Source organism: Chelonoidis abingdonii, chromosome 15, assembly GCF_003597395.2.
Source record: "Chelonoidis abingdonii isolate Lonesome George chromosome 15, CheloAbing_2.0, whole genome shotgun sequence".
Classification (NCBI taxonomy): domain Eukaryota; kingdom Metazoa; phylum Chordata; order Testudines; family Testudinidae; genus Chelonoidis; species Chelonoidis abingdonii.
The window spans coordinates 31,820,946-31,834,393 of record NC_133783.1 but is presented as its reverse complement, the minus strand read 5'-3'; the positions used below and the strand labels follow the sequence as shown (position 1 = coordinate 31,834,393).

At 39.6% G+C, this 13,448-nt stretch overlaps 1 protein-coding gene across 1 annotated transcript in view; it reads left to right on the top strand.

The window, feature by feature from the left end:
* PANK1 (pantothenate kinase 1) overlaps positions 1-9,707 on the top strand; it is a 42,781-nt gene extending 33,074 nt beyond the window's left edge. Inside the window, exons 6-7 of the mRNA XM_075072688.1 lie at positions 4,090-4,215; positions 4,879-9,707. Coding sequence (XP_074928789.1) covers positions 4,090-4,215; positions 4,879-4,938 — 186 coding nt within the window. The 3' untranslated portion in view covers positions 4,939-9,707. The remainder of the gene's footprint in view (positions 1-4,089; positions 4,216-4,878) is intronic.
* Positions 9,708-13,448: the final 3,741 nt, after the last annotated feature.

Below are 13,448 nucleotides of genomic sequence, written 5' to 3'. Positions count from 1 at the left end.
GTCTGGGAGGAGTTCCGAAATCGATTTAAGGAGCCGTTTAACTCGATATTAATGACAACGTTGTGTGAACGGGTACAGCGTTAAATCGGTATATCGGCCATTAAACCGATTTAAAGTCGCAGTGTAGACCTGGCCTATGAGGCACAGGACATCTGGATTTAAAAAAAAACCAAGGTTTTATAATAAATGAACACTCCTATAATTAATGATCCCCAGAGCCATTCAGCTGTTCTAACTCTTTAGATCACAGGGACATTAATATCAGTGCATATAGCGAATCAGTTCTTCTAATTATCTCTTGGTTTAGTAGCTCTTGTTGTTATCCCACAAGCAGTAAAGTATGACTGCAACATTCTCATTGCATTGGTTTTTGTGTTTGTTTCATGACTTGGTGGTCAAGAACTATTCATGGAGTTAGTTTTTAGCTCTAAGTACTCTCCGTTTTCTGGAAAGTCATCTTCAGTCATGAGGGTTTTCTACATTCTTTTTGCTTTCAGCTTCTTTACAGTGTTGCCTTGTGGCATGGAGTTCAAGCAGCATTGTACAGGGCTATCAAAGCATCGAGAGTTACAACCGAGATCCACGTGTGTTGCATTAAGAGGAGAAAAAAGATAACTAATGACCTTCTGCAATGTCTTGCGCCTCTACAAAGACATTTTTGACTCTTGTTTAATGAACAATTTCTTTTAACTGGATGATCTGTAGAACTGCTAGGGAGAACGGACAGATGGGATAAATAACTTGCATTTCATAGAGGACATCTAAATAGATTTTTTCCCCACCAGCACTTTGATCATGTTTTGTTATGCTTATTTCAGTTGTATGACACAAAGGAAGAATTATTGTTCACAATGTGTGATGGGCTAGGAGTTCAGAGAAAAATCCTAGGCTGAATAATTAATAAAATAAATATTTTTGTTTTAGGAGCGAACTGTTTGCTTTATGTGAGTCACTGGTTGGGATTAATCCAATAACCAGTTCTTGATCTGCTCAGAGAAAGGCAAAGCTGTACCCCTACCAGCAACAATGCATATTGCCTGTTGTGAAGCATTGTGTGTTAGGTCAGGGCCATGATGATGATTCCTTTGTGACTCGCTGGCGAAACCAGTTTAGGCCCTGAAGCATGAGATTTGATGAGTCTTATGATTGTAACTTAAACATAGTAATGAAAATTATTAAATAAAAGATTCTTCCTCCTGGACTTCAAAGCTGGGATGGGTTGCATAAAGCCGGCAATAGTGTGTAAATACCATCACATGGACATTTTTGGGTACATGTCAATGAAACACTGTCCCATAGATTGGCACAAAGGACCCCCTCTACTTTTCACAGCTGGGGGAAGTGCTCTGCTAACAAACCATATAAAGTGTACAGTAGCCCTTCATGCTGCACCATCAATACAGATTTCACTGTACAGCTAAATTGGCCACACATATGTATGCTATGTAGCCTTCCACAGTTGGGCTACAGTTGTTAATAGTTTAATGAAAAACACTACACAGTGTACATCATATGTCATTTTCAAGATGTCATAACTTGATCAGATCAGATCTGAATTTCATCAGAATGCCTCACTGGTTGAAGGCTGCTATGTTTCAGCTTTCATTTTGTCTGTAGAACTGTTAAAAGGGTAGCAAGAATTTTATACGATAAGAATAGTGTGTTCTTATTCTCCTTATACTCAAAAGTGGCTGAACTCTCTTTACTTAACTTCCACACAAAATGTATCCCTGGGCAGAAGCCAGTTTTATACCAAAAGGTGATCATACGAGAAAGTTACAAGTCACTGAAAATAGAAGGTTAAAATTGAAATGGTCATGCCAATTTCATTATTGTAGCCATATTTTCTTCCGTTAGTCCCTATGGAATCTTTAATGGGATTTTTAATCAGTTGTCCAACCAATTAATTGGGTTTCTTTAGAATTTGCCATAAATCTTGCATACTTGTGATAGGATAGTGAATGATATGTATGAATAGTTTTCTTTTAGGTTTAGGATCTTCAGTAAAAAGTGTGTATGTCCCTGTCAGATACCATTTGTTTTGATTTTCTAATAACTTCATGGTCATATTTGGGGGGAAAAAGGAAAGCTTATTAAGAATGGAATTAAATTTGGTTCCTAAACAGTTTGGTAATGTTGCGTTAGCAGAACTGTATTGCATATATCTTTGCCGTCCGTTCGCAAGAAATGTGTTTTACGGAGTAGAAAGCACTGTCTGCTTGGGGAATGCAGAATGCTGCTGCCCATTTTTAACCTTAACCTGTAAAATACTGACTTTTTCCACATCTCCAGCCAAATAAGTTCATAGGAGGATATGTGAATATATGCTTATGTGGCCACAGACTCCAGAGGGTTAATTAGAAGTTTTCTATCTTCTATCACTGTAAAACTGCATTATCTAAATAAAGCTGTTGTTGTTGCTCAATATAGTCTCCGCACATTTGACTGTTCTTTTAGCCATGTTAATATAAATAACTAGACCATGATGTACTTCAGCACTATCCAATATCTTACACATTTTGAGTGTGACATCCTCTTCAGACTACACCCTGGACAATGCTAAAGGACACTATGTCTAGTTATTTATATCAGCATGGCTAAACTACTTGGAAAAGAACAATCAGGTCCGCAGATGAGACTATATTTAGCAACAAAAGCTTTATTTAGATAATGAAGTTTTACAGTCATGGAGGATAGAAATCTTTTAACTGACCCTCTGGAGTCTGTGGCAAACACAAGCACACGTTACCATTATCTTTAGAGGGAATTCTGTGGATATTCAGCAGAGACTGTTAATGAAATACATCATCATCCAAGCTTCCAACATGAATCTTATGAGCTTTTGTACATTCAGGTACTCACTTGCTGCTGAATTGTTGACTTGCTGGATGTGAACTATTTTAAAATGACAAATGCTGGATTCCGTTTCTCTTTTGTACATCATCTCCAGAACTGGATTCCGTGGGGTAGCATAGGTGTAACTGAAGGCATCATGGGCTACAGGTGGTTATGTGTGAAAAGGGTTGGCTTGACCTTTGGTTGGCTCTTAGATTGAAATTGGAGAGATGCTTTTTTGTTTTTTGTTTTTGTTTTGTTTTTTTTCAATGCTTTCCCATATAAACAGAGCACAGTTAACATTGAAACCAATGAGAGACAATAAGTGTGGAACCTCACCCTGTCATTTTACAGTCACTTTTCAGAGTGGAACCACAGTTTGGGAATGAGGTTTATAGATGCCTTCACCTGTATCTCTAGAGCAATGTTTCCCAAACTTGGGATGCCGCTTGTTCAGGGAAAGCCCCTGACGGGACGGGAAGATTTGTTTACCTGCCACGTCCGAAGGTCTGGCTGATCGAGGCTCCCGCTGGCCACAGTTTGCTGCTCCAGGACAATGAGAGCCGCTGGAAGCGGCGCGGGCCGAGGGACGTACTGGCCGCTGCTCCCAGCAGCTCCCATTGGCCTGGAGCAGCGAACCACGACCAGTCGGAGCCATGATCGGCCGGACCTGCAGATGCAGCAGGTAAACAAACCGGCCTGGCCTGCCAGGGGCTTTCCCTGAACAAGCAGCATCCCAAGTTTGGGAAACACTACTCTAGAGTAATCCTTACCAAATACCCTTCAAAAATTCCCCTGGACTCAGGTGGATTTGTTGATTATCTTTACTCTTCAAAGGCTGCGTCGCTTAATAAATGAAATATTAATAAAATTCATATGTAATAAATTACATATAAGATTACATGGAAGTAGCATTGCTAACTAACACTTCAGTTTTACCACATCCAGAGAAATATCTCCTAGTATTATACATCCTGTAAGTTCCATGTGATTATATGTATGTAACACATTTGTGACATATTTTATCCTGTCCTGCAAGTAAATCTGCCTGCGTGCTGCCACTTGTCTCCTTAGTAAACACAGCTAGTTACTGTTTTGGAAGTTTCAGTTGGGGGAATTAGGGATGCATTGGTATGATGTATAAAGTTGAAAATTCCCGCATTTTTTTCCTCAATAGAAATAAAATTGCATGTCTAAAGCAGCACACATGCTGAATTTAGTTTTATTTTTCATCTTTCTATTATTATTTTACAGAACATTGACAGAGTGGTGTTTGTAGGAAACTTTCTCAGAATCAATATGATCTCTATGAAGGTGCTAGCGTATGCTATGGATTATTGGTCCAAGGGACAGCTGAAGGCTCTATTTTTGGAACATGAGGTAGGGAAATGTATCCATTAAATTCCTTATTAGTTATAGGAAACTATTTCTGTGATGTTTGAGCGTACAGAGTTGCCACAGAGAATGTTTCTCTTAAAAAGCCAAAGGGGGCGATAGACTAGGTTCTATGAAAATGGCCTTTAACTCAGGAGGTGGTTGAAGATGTAAATGCCTGAACTGTAATCAGTCTGAGTGCTCATCTTGCTGGATTCACTTTCATTTAATAACCCTCAGACATCTGCCCAAAACTTTCTCTGGCATAAGACTATGCATGCAAAATTTCAGGCCCAATACTTGTTTTGGTTTGTTGGGATTTTGTTATTACAAAATGTCAAATGGTGTCGAAATTAGATTAATAGGGTTAGAATGGAAACTGCCTTACCATAAGTGTGGAGCCAATATAGCTGTTCCATAACAAGTGCTGTTTTGACCTTTGGTTAGTCACAACAAGCTGTGTAAGGCTTATAATGATACAACTGGGCCCTTTTTCTTCTCCCATTGAAATCATTTAATTACAATTCATGTGTTGAACACTGGTATAAGATGACTGCTCTGACAAGATGTATATCTTTTTAACTGCCTTACAATGCTGAGAGCATTATGAGTATTGTGCTACTTGGTTGTACTTCAGAATTTCTGATAGTTCTTTTTCCTGTTTTTAAGGGTTATTTTGGAGCTGTTGGGGCCCTTCTGGAATTGCTTAAAATACCAGAAGATCAGTGACAAAGCCAACTGGAAGTAGATACCTGTCAAAGATGCTGCTGGATAGAATGAAAGTCACTATAAGAATGGAAATGAAGCCATTATGGCAGTTCTACCTGCTGGTTTTGTAAATAATTTAAAATCCTTTTAGCTGATCTCTAACTTTTGGGTTTTGACCTTATACTTCAAAATTCATACTGGGAATAAAAAGGTTTTTTTCTGTATACTGTATTTTTTGGGGGGAGGGGCGGGGAACTGTGCAATGTGGCCAAACATGCAGATTTTATGGATTGATTTTAAAAAGTGCATACTGTTTAAAAAAGGACCTATACTATGAGAGACCTACGTTTCTTCTGGGGTTTACTGATTAGTGTGGTAATTTTAACTTCATCTAGTAATCACTCTAGGAGATTTTTATCTTATATTTTTCATGATGTTTCATGATTTACTCTTGGTTTCAAATGAAACTACAAAGCTGGCACATTTTACTGTGAACACTAAACTAATTGATTTTGTTGCCTTCACTTTTTTTATTTAAAAAGATACTCTTCCCTCTCATCTCTCCTGCAAAAAGATGCCCTTTCTTTGACTACATGTGTTTGTTAATGAAGAGACACTAGCAGACACGCTGAGATGAGGATAAGATTTCTGTAGTCACTGGCACCTTTTTGAAGTCATGAACGTGACTTAACTGCTCATTGTGGCACCAAAGCCCCTTGCATTTTGGCCTATTCCTTTCTGAAATTTTTGATTACTGGGTCAAAATTAAAACAAAATCTTGTTATGGTAAAACTCATCTATAAAAAGAGCTCTATGGTACAGATATTATTTATACAGTATATGCTTATCATTAGAAAATAACAAGGGAGAGTAATTTCAATGTCTGAGGACTTTACTGTAGTAATTACATAACTTTTTAAATTTTATCTTCTTCAAATTTGTTACTGTTATTCAAATCACACTTTCTAAAATTAAAACCAATACTTATTGTGTCATATATTGAATTAGGAACTAAAGTTTAATTTTGCCTACAGGACTTGGTAAAGTCTGAGTATTTTTTCCTAAATCATTCTGTCTTAAAATCTATATTTGAAATACATCCTTTTTCATGTGTCCCATGATGTACAGGGTCCATCAGAGGGACAGTATAATTTTAGGGAGCATGTGTTCTGTGATGTATTTTGATTTTGTTTTTTTGTTTCTGAACACAGTCATTAATCTCCATCTCTCTCAAACTTTGAATAAATTGATACTAACAGAAGTATTGACTTGTCTGCTATAAATAAAGCCCTTTACTGTGTGATGGTTTTTAATGTATTAATGTTTTAACCGAACTATATAAAGTACATATTAGTGTTTAATTTGGTTACATTTTCCTGTTGTTTTTACAATCTGTTCCTGCTACTTGTTTTTCCTATGTTACATCACTTTGACATTTCCTACTTTGAGTCATCTACTTATCTGAGACTTTGTTGAAATTGCTTATTATGTGATAGGGTTAAAGTTCTGCCATTTTACATTTGACTTTTTTCATCGTGGTTCATAGAAGTCATACAACATGTGAAAAACTTTTAACATAATTAACTATAACATTACTGAAAGAGTTACAGCTGGGATACATTTGACTGAATGCTTCTAGTGCAATATGAACAATATAAGTTACATTAAGCGTTTAAGTTGCTAAAGAGGACAGTTGCATAATCTTGGACATTGTGCGTATGCCTAGACTTCAAGGGCTACTACAGCACAGCTGCAGCTCTGCTGCTGTAGCACTGTAGTGTAGACACTTACACGTCAATGGAAGGTGATTTCCCATCACTGTAGTAATTCCACCCCCTTAAGAGGTGATAGACTGTAGACACAGCTCGGTCGATACAAGAATTGTTCCAATGACCGAGCTGTGTCTACAGTGTGGGTAGGTTGACCTAACTACATCGCACAGTGCTTGGAATTTTTCATAGCCCTGAGCAATGTAGCTTCATCGACCAAGTCTTAGTGTTGGCTATTTCAAACATTGCAGGCCCCCTGAATTTTTAAAAAGGCAGCAATTATAATGGACATACCAGGTTTACTTTTCAAGCTTCAGTGCCAAGAGGGTAAACTTGCACATGCAGAATCACACATGCAAGTATTTCTGCAAATACCAGAAAATGGCTGGAGCTGTGAGCTTGGGCATGTAAGTTGTGCTCAGGAGGGAAGATTTTCCACAGTCACACTGATTCAGGAGAATTATAGTTTGTATGACAAACAATTTTTTGGACCTCTCTAAGCAGCATAAAGAAGTCAAATACTAAAGGGCCATCCTTGATCTGGAGTAGATTTAAAAAATACTAGTGTATTGTACCTAACTTTCAGGCAAAAGACTTACTGAACATAGCAAGCACTTGAGATATTTGTTACTCCCAGGAGAAAAGTCTTTATGTGCTTTTGATTTGAAGTTATAATAGTAAGCCCTGTATGCATTACAGGTGACAGGACAAGACTCAGTTCTGTGTGTTACAGTGTAGAGCACAACTGTATTTGAGACCTGCAGCAGTTTCTTTCCTTAATGACTTACTTTTAAGGCCATGAGTCTGTCCTATGGGTCATGGAAGTTGCTGATTCCTTGGCTTCCTGGACCTCTGTGACTTCTGGAGCGGCCGGTGCAGCTGACCCCAGAGCCACCTGAGCAGCTGGCCCTATGGCCAGCCCACTGGCCTCTGCTGGGGTGGCCCTGGGGCCACTCAATCAGCGGCTGGTGCAGCTGTTCCCAGGGGCGGCCCTGGAGCAGCAACAGTCCCAGAGGCAGTCAGCCCCCGCTACCAGAGCAGGGGCCAGCTGTAGGCCCACCAGGGCCTCCCAGATCAGGGCCCCCTCTGCCACCCCCGGGTCACCCAGCGCAGCTAAGATTTAGTCACAGGCTATGAATTTTTCTTTGCCTGTGACCTGTCTGTGACTTTTTTGTTAAAAATACCCATGACTAAATCTTAGCCTTACTTATTTTCAAACATCATGCTTCAGGTGTATGAAGTGTAAATCCTCTTGTCATTTGTTCATTCTTCTTTTCTCCCCTATTCTTACTCTTGTTGTGTGCTACTATGGGAAAGCCAGAGGCAAACCAATGTCAGTCATCCCATCAGTACAATTACTTGTTGCTGACCAGCTTCTGCCTTGAGCCATAGAGGCCATACAACCTGTTTGGCTCCTGCTATGTTTCTCCTACAGAGAAAAAGACAAGGAGAAGAGATGAGAGAGCTCATTAGAGTTCAGGTGAGCAACAAATCCCCACCATGTCCTCCAACCTGTGTTGGTTCAGTTTGGCAGCAGCCTGTGAAATGGACTCTTCTGGCTGGGAAAGTAGGATCACCTCTCCCATCTTGGAACATTCACTACAGCTCCAGTAAAGCCATGGGTTATTGCCCTATGAGTTGTTCTGCCAGAAGATTTTAGTGCTATTTACCAGCTGTTGTTCTTCTACTTCAAACTGTCTCTGGCCATACTCTGTCCTGTGCGCTCTTCTTGCTCAGAACCTGTCAGTTTTCCCGGTTCCTGCATGCCTCAAGCTGGTGAGTAGAAGAAACAGGTTAGTATCAGAGGGGTTTCTTGGCAACTGCTTAGATACTGTGGGGATAAGGACCATATAGAGGTATTTCTAGACTTGCTGTTACAAGACAAATAATATAACGCTTTAGAGTTAAATCTGACCTTGGCTTTAATGTGACAGAAATCATGAGAAAATGGTCTACTTTTAATTAGAGTTCTGTTTAACATTATTTCTATTCTCTTTATGAAGAAACTCAGTAATTTATCAGTATTTATAAACTGCATACAGCATCCTAGTTTATTTTAGTTGTTTTTCTTCTCAAAATTGTCATATGCAGAACCATTACAAACTATCTTTTGATGCTGTTATTAACCACAAATGAGCTCATATATGTTAGGTGGTTGCAATTGCTATAGTAACAGTAGGGGCACCCATAATAACAGCAATGAAAATTCTGATCGCAGTCACTGGCTGTGCTCTGCATAGCAAAGACATTACACGTTTTGTTTACTTTGTTACAGACAAAAATCTGTTCTGTCCTCTTTACTCTCCTTGCCTTTTCCTAACAGGTGATTTGTTTGACATGAGAAAATCCATCACTTTGCTTAATATGTACTTTACTTACTGTATTGTATTTTCATTTTTCTCATGACTGGTGCAAGAAGAATACAAATATAGAAACATAATGTAAATTAATGTAAAAAAAGGTGAAAAAAACTGCCTGGTCCACAAATAAAATAAGGCTCTTGAGGAGAAAGCACTTACCTCAATAGACCTTGCAATGTTCCAGGAAGGTCAACAAATTCAGGCTGTCAGTACAAGAAGGGAAGTGAACTCGAGTTGGAGATCCTCTCTGAAAATAACCCAACCCCAGCCATTATATACAACAGCACCCAGAATATATTATATAATATAATCTGGAGGCTGTAAACTCAGGTGTCTCTGCTGGTCTCAACTGATAGGGAAAAGCACAAAATAAGGCTCTATTTTAAAATGCTGTATGTATTCTGAACCTGAAACTTAAAGGGCATAATAGGTTCCCTGCTACAATGTTTAAATGTTTTTAATACTCTCTGCATAGCTATTTGTTTGCATGGATGTGTCCCCTTTTCATGTTCATTTTTATCTCTGAGATATTTTTAAAGGAAATGTGTAACAAATCACGACAGTCAAAGCAGCATCACAATATAAAAGAGGTTTAATATTTTTAGCAAAACTATTAGTAAAATTGAGTTGAACAACAAATAGAAAAAGGAAGAAAAATAAAGAGCAAAAGTAATAAAAGGAAGTTTGAATAAGAAGATAAGTAAGTAAAAATATATATGTTGCCAAAGGCCAAAACAGTCCCTATAGTTCTTTTATCATCTTGAAATCTACATACTAATCTTGCATATGATGTTAACAATGTGAGTCACTGTCTTATTCTAGGATTGGCCTGATTTTTAATGCCTTAACATTATATTTTGCTGTCATGTATATACAAATAAGACACTATATGAATATTATAATTAATCCTCTGAAGCATAGATTGCATTATTTTTATGGTAAAATATTTGGATACAATGCTATTGTAGCCCTGTTGGTTCCAGGATATTAGACTGGGGTGGATGAGGTAATATCTTTTATTGGACCAACTTCTTTTGTCTCTCTCACCAGTCCAATAAAAGATATTACCTCACCCACCTTGTCTCTCTGCAAAATATTTGTGCAGTATTCACCAGTGTGAGAGCATCACCAACAGATCTGAATCTCCTAGAACAAACCTATATATATAATTTAATTATTGAAGTTGATATTACAGGATCAGGGCCCTATTGTATAGCATCTAGCACAAATGTGTCAAAACATTCCCTGCCCTACCTGTGGGCTCAGCTACATCCGGTAGAAACTGGGATCCTGAGCATTCTAGACTCCATTGCAACAGTGGGAAGGAGTTGTTGCAGGGGTCCAAATACAGGGTTCCCAACTCCTCATGACAGCTTGAGGAAGGGGGTGAGGAAGTAGACTGCCAGGTGAGGAGATCAGCTAGTTTGCAGATCGTTAAAACATGTTCAAAGTACCATTTCAGTATTAATTCCTGGGACATCCATACAAAACCAGGTTGTGTTGATCACCTTAGCTGTCCTCTCTGAAATCTGCTGAAGAGTCTCTCATTGCCCTAAGGCAATAATTCATCTTTAAAATGAGCAACATGGGTGAGATCCTCGAGTTTCACTTTGGGGCATATTCTGTTTCTTCTAATCCCATCCCATCCCCATTCTCCATGCTCTAGAGAAACACCAATCAATGTGGGCCCCACTTTATAATGGCCATTTTAAAAAATAACAATAGATGGTGTGTTTTTTTTCCTCATCTGATTAATACCTTATGGAAGGTCAAGTCTCATCAGTTCATAGAGAGATAGCTAATCTGAAGTGTAATTTCAATAATAAAGACCTCAGTACAATATTAGGTAGAAATTATTGTTGGCTGTGGAGGGTGGTGGGGAGGGGGTAGGTACTAAGAGTAAAGTTTGTTTGTTCGTTTTTTTAACTCAAATCTGCTCCTTATGAGAAGAAAACACAGGCTTCAATTTAGATGGAAGTACATATGATTTCTTGTATGATAGTAATACAGTACATATTTGATGCTCCAACTTTGGCAAAGCTATTCCAGTTGTTATCTTCTCAGCACTCATGTTCCTCTGAGACCATCATGAGGATAGTCACAAGTGATTTTTGGCAGGACAAAATTGCAGAGAGGAATACCATGTGGGGTTGAACTGGTGACAGAATAAACATCCGTGATTGTTCCTATTTCATATGGTTGGTTCCTCATTTAGGGGCTGTCGTGTAAACATGCAAAGAGCCTTTGTATCCAGAGGAAAAACAAGATAATACAAACTGTAGAAACTGTGCCAGCCATTTGCCCCTACCTCCACAGCAGTACATGAGAGCTAGAGGAGCTGTATATAATATATTTAAAGATGTAAAATGTAATTTGGTGGTTGGAACTAGCAAGGGAGCATGAGAGAGGTGCCCTGGCTCTGGGCCTAACAGGAGTGGCCTGATGCCCTTTAGAAAAATCCATGCTCGTGAGCTCAGTGTGAGAAGACACACCAAGAGGTGGTCTGTAGAATCCACACCCATGTCCCAGACGATACTGGAATAGAGACCAGTCCATCCTAAAGAGAGAGGGGTCTGGAAAAAGAAATAGGAGGGCAGGGGAGGGGAAAATGTGAGGACCATGGGGAAAAGAACAAGATAGTCAATATAGGGGAGGGAGAGTTGGGAACAACATGAGCCAAGGAGGAAAAAGGGAGAGATGGGTGTCAGGGTAATAGAAGAGAATACTGAGGCAAAAAATGGAGGAAGCTAGGAATTGGGTAGGAAAAGTGAGAGAGCACTGGGGAAAGGAAGGAATAATGAAATAAAAGGAAGAGAAATACACAGGAATGAGATATGGTGTAAGGAGGACAGTGGGCAACAGGAGGAGAGAAAAAGAAAAGTCTAGAGGAATGGAAGGGAAAGGAGAGAACCAGACATGAGGCCCAGCTGTAGGGGTAGAATAGTTTTATTCATTGATTCTGTTCTCTGAATTTAAAAAAAAATATGTATTTTTTTTATACTTTCCTATAGGGGAAAAAGCTAAGGGGAGGTGGGGTGTTTGGTGTCTGTGAAGAGGGTATCTGAGCTCACCATGGCTCAGGACCTAAGTGAGGAGAGCAGGAGTACTGAGAAACACTAAATCGGAGGTGAGCCATGTTTTGTATGAATCATAGAATATTAGGGTTGGAAGGGACCTCAGGAGGTCATATAGTCCAACCCCCTGCTCAAAGCAGGACCAATTCCCAACTAAATCATCCCCGCCAGGGCTTTGTCAAGCCTGACATTAAAAACCTCTCACCAAGGAGATTCCACCACCTTTCTAGGTAACCCATTCCAGTGCTTCACCACCCTCCTAGTGAAAAAGTTTTTCCTAATATCTAACCTAAACCTCCCCCACTGCAACTTGAGACCATTACTCCTTGTTCTGTCATCAGGTACCACTGAGAACAGTCTAGATCCATCCTCTTTGGAACCCCCTTTCAGGTAGTTGAAAGCAGCTATCAAATCTCCCCTCATTCTTCTCTTCTGCAGACTAAACAATCCCAGTTCCCTCAGCCTCTCCTCATAAGTCATGTTCTCCAGCCCCCTAATCATTTTTGTTGCCCTTTGCTGGACGTTTCCAATTTTTCAACATACTACTTGTAGTGTGAGGCCCAAAACTGGACATAGTACTCCAGATGAGGCCTTGCCAATGTCGAATAGAGGGGAATGATCACGTATGGGATGGGACTAAATTAGGATTTTTTTCCTCTATAAATCAAGCAATGCACACAATGGACCAACCACATCTCCAAGGCTGATCGAGTTACACTAGGAATGGATTTGATTTACTAGTCTATAACTGATTGATTTAGTATTCACACAGTATTTCTGCAGACAAACAGTAGGCCATAAAGCACTTGGTTCCAAAAGAAGACAGTTCTTATATGGGTTATATCCCACCCCATAATGCAGAATATGAGCAACACCTACATATACAAAAACTCTCTTGATAGGGCAGGGGAAAGAAGAAATCTTCTCTCCCTGCTGAGTATAGTCTTAATCCAATTCCCACTGAGGTCAATGGGAAGATGTGATGGGATCTGACACCGGGATACAGACTGCTGTGCCCCCTTAAGTCTCCAGTCTGGGTGGTGTTTCACAAAGCTATGCCAGTGACAAACAGCCTCCAGGCACTGTGATCACTCAGCCATCAGCAGCTTGGGACTCACAACCTAAGCCACTCATGAATAATACAGAGATGGACACCAGCCAATCACCCAGACCCCAGCCTTGCACTCCAGAAATATACCATCTTTAGGCTGCTCAAAACTGCCTTGGACTGTGCAAGCTAATTAATTAGTTCACCACTCTGACAAAGTGTAGTGGATGTGCAAGTCTTTGCTAACCTGAGCTGAGATTCCCCCAGGGCCGGTGCAACC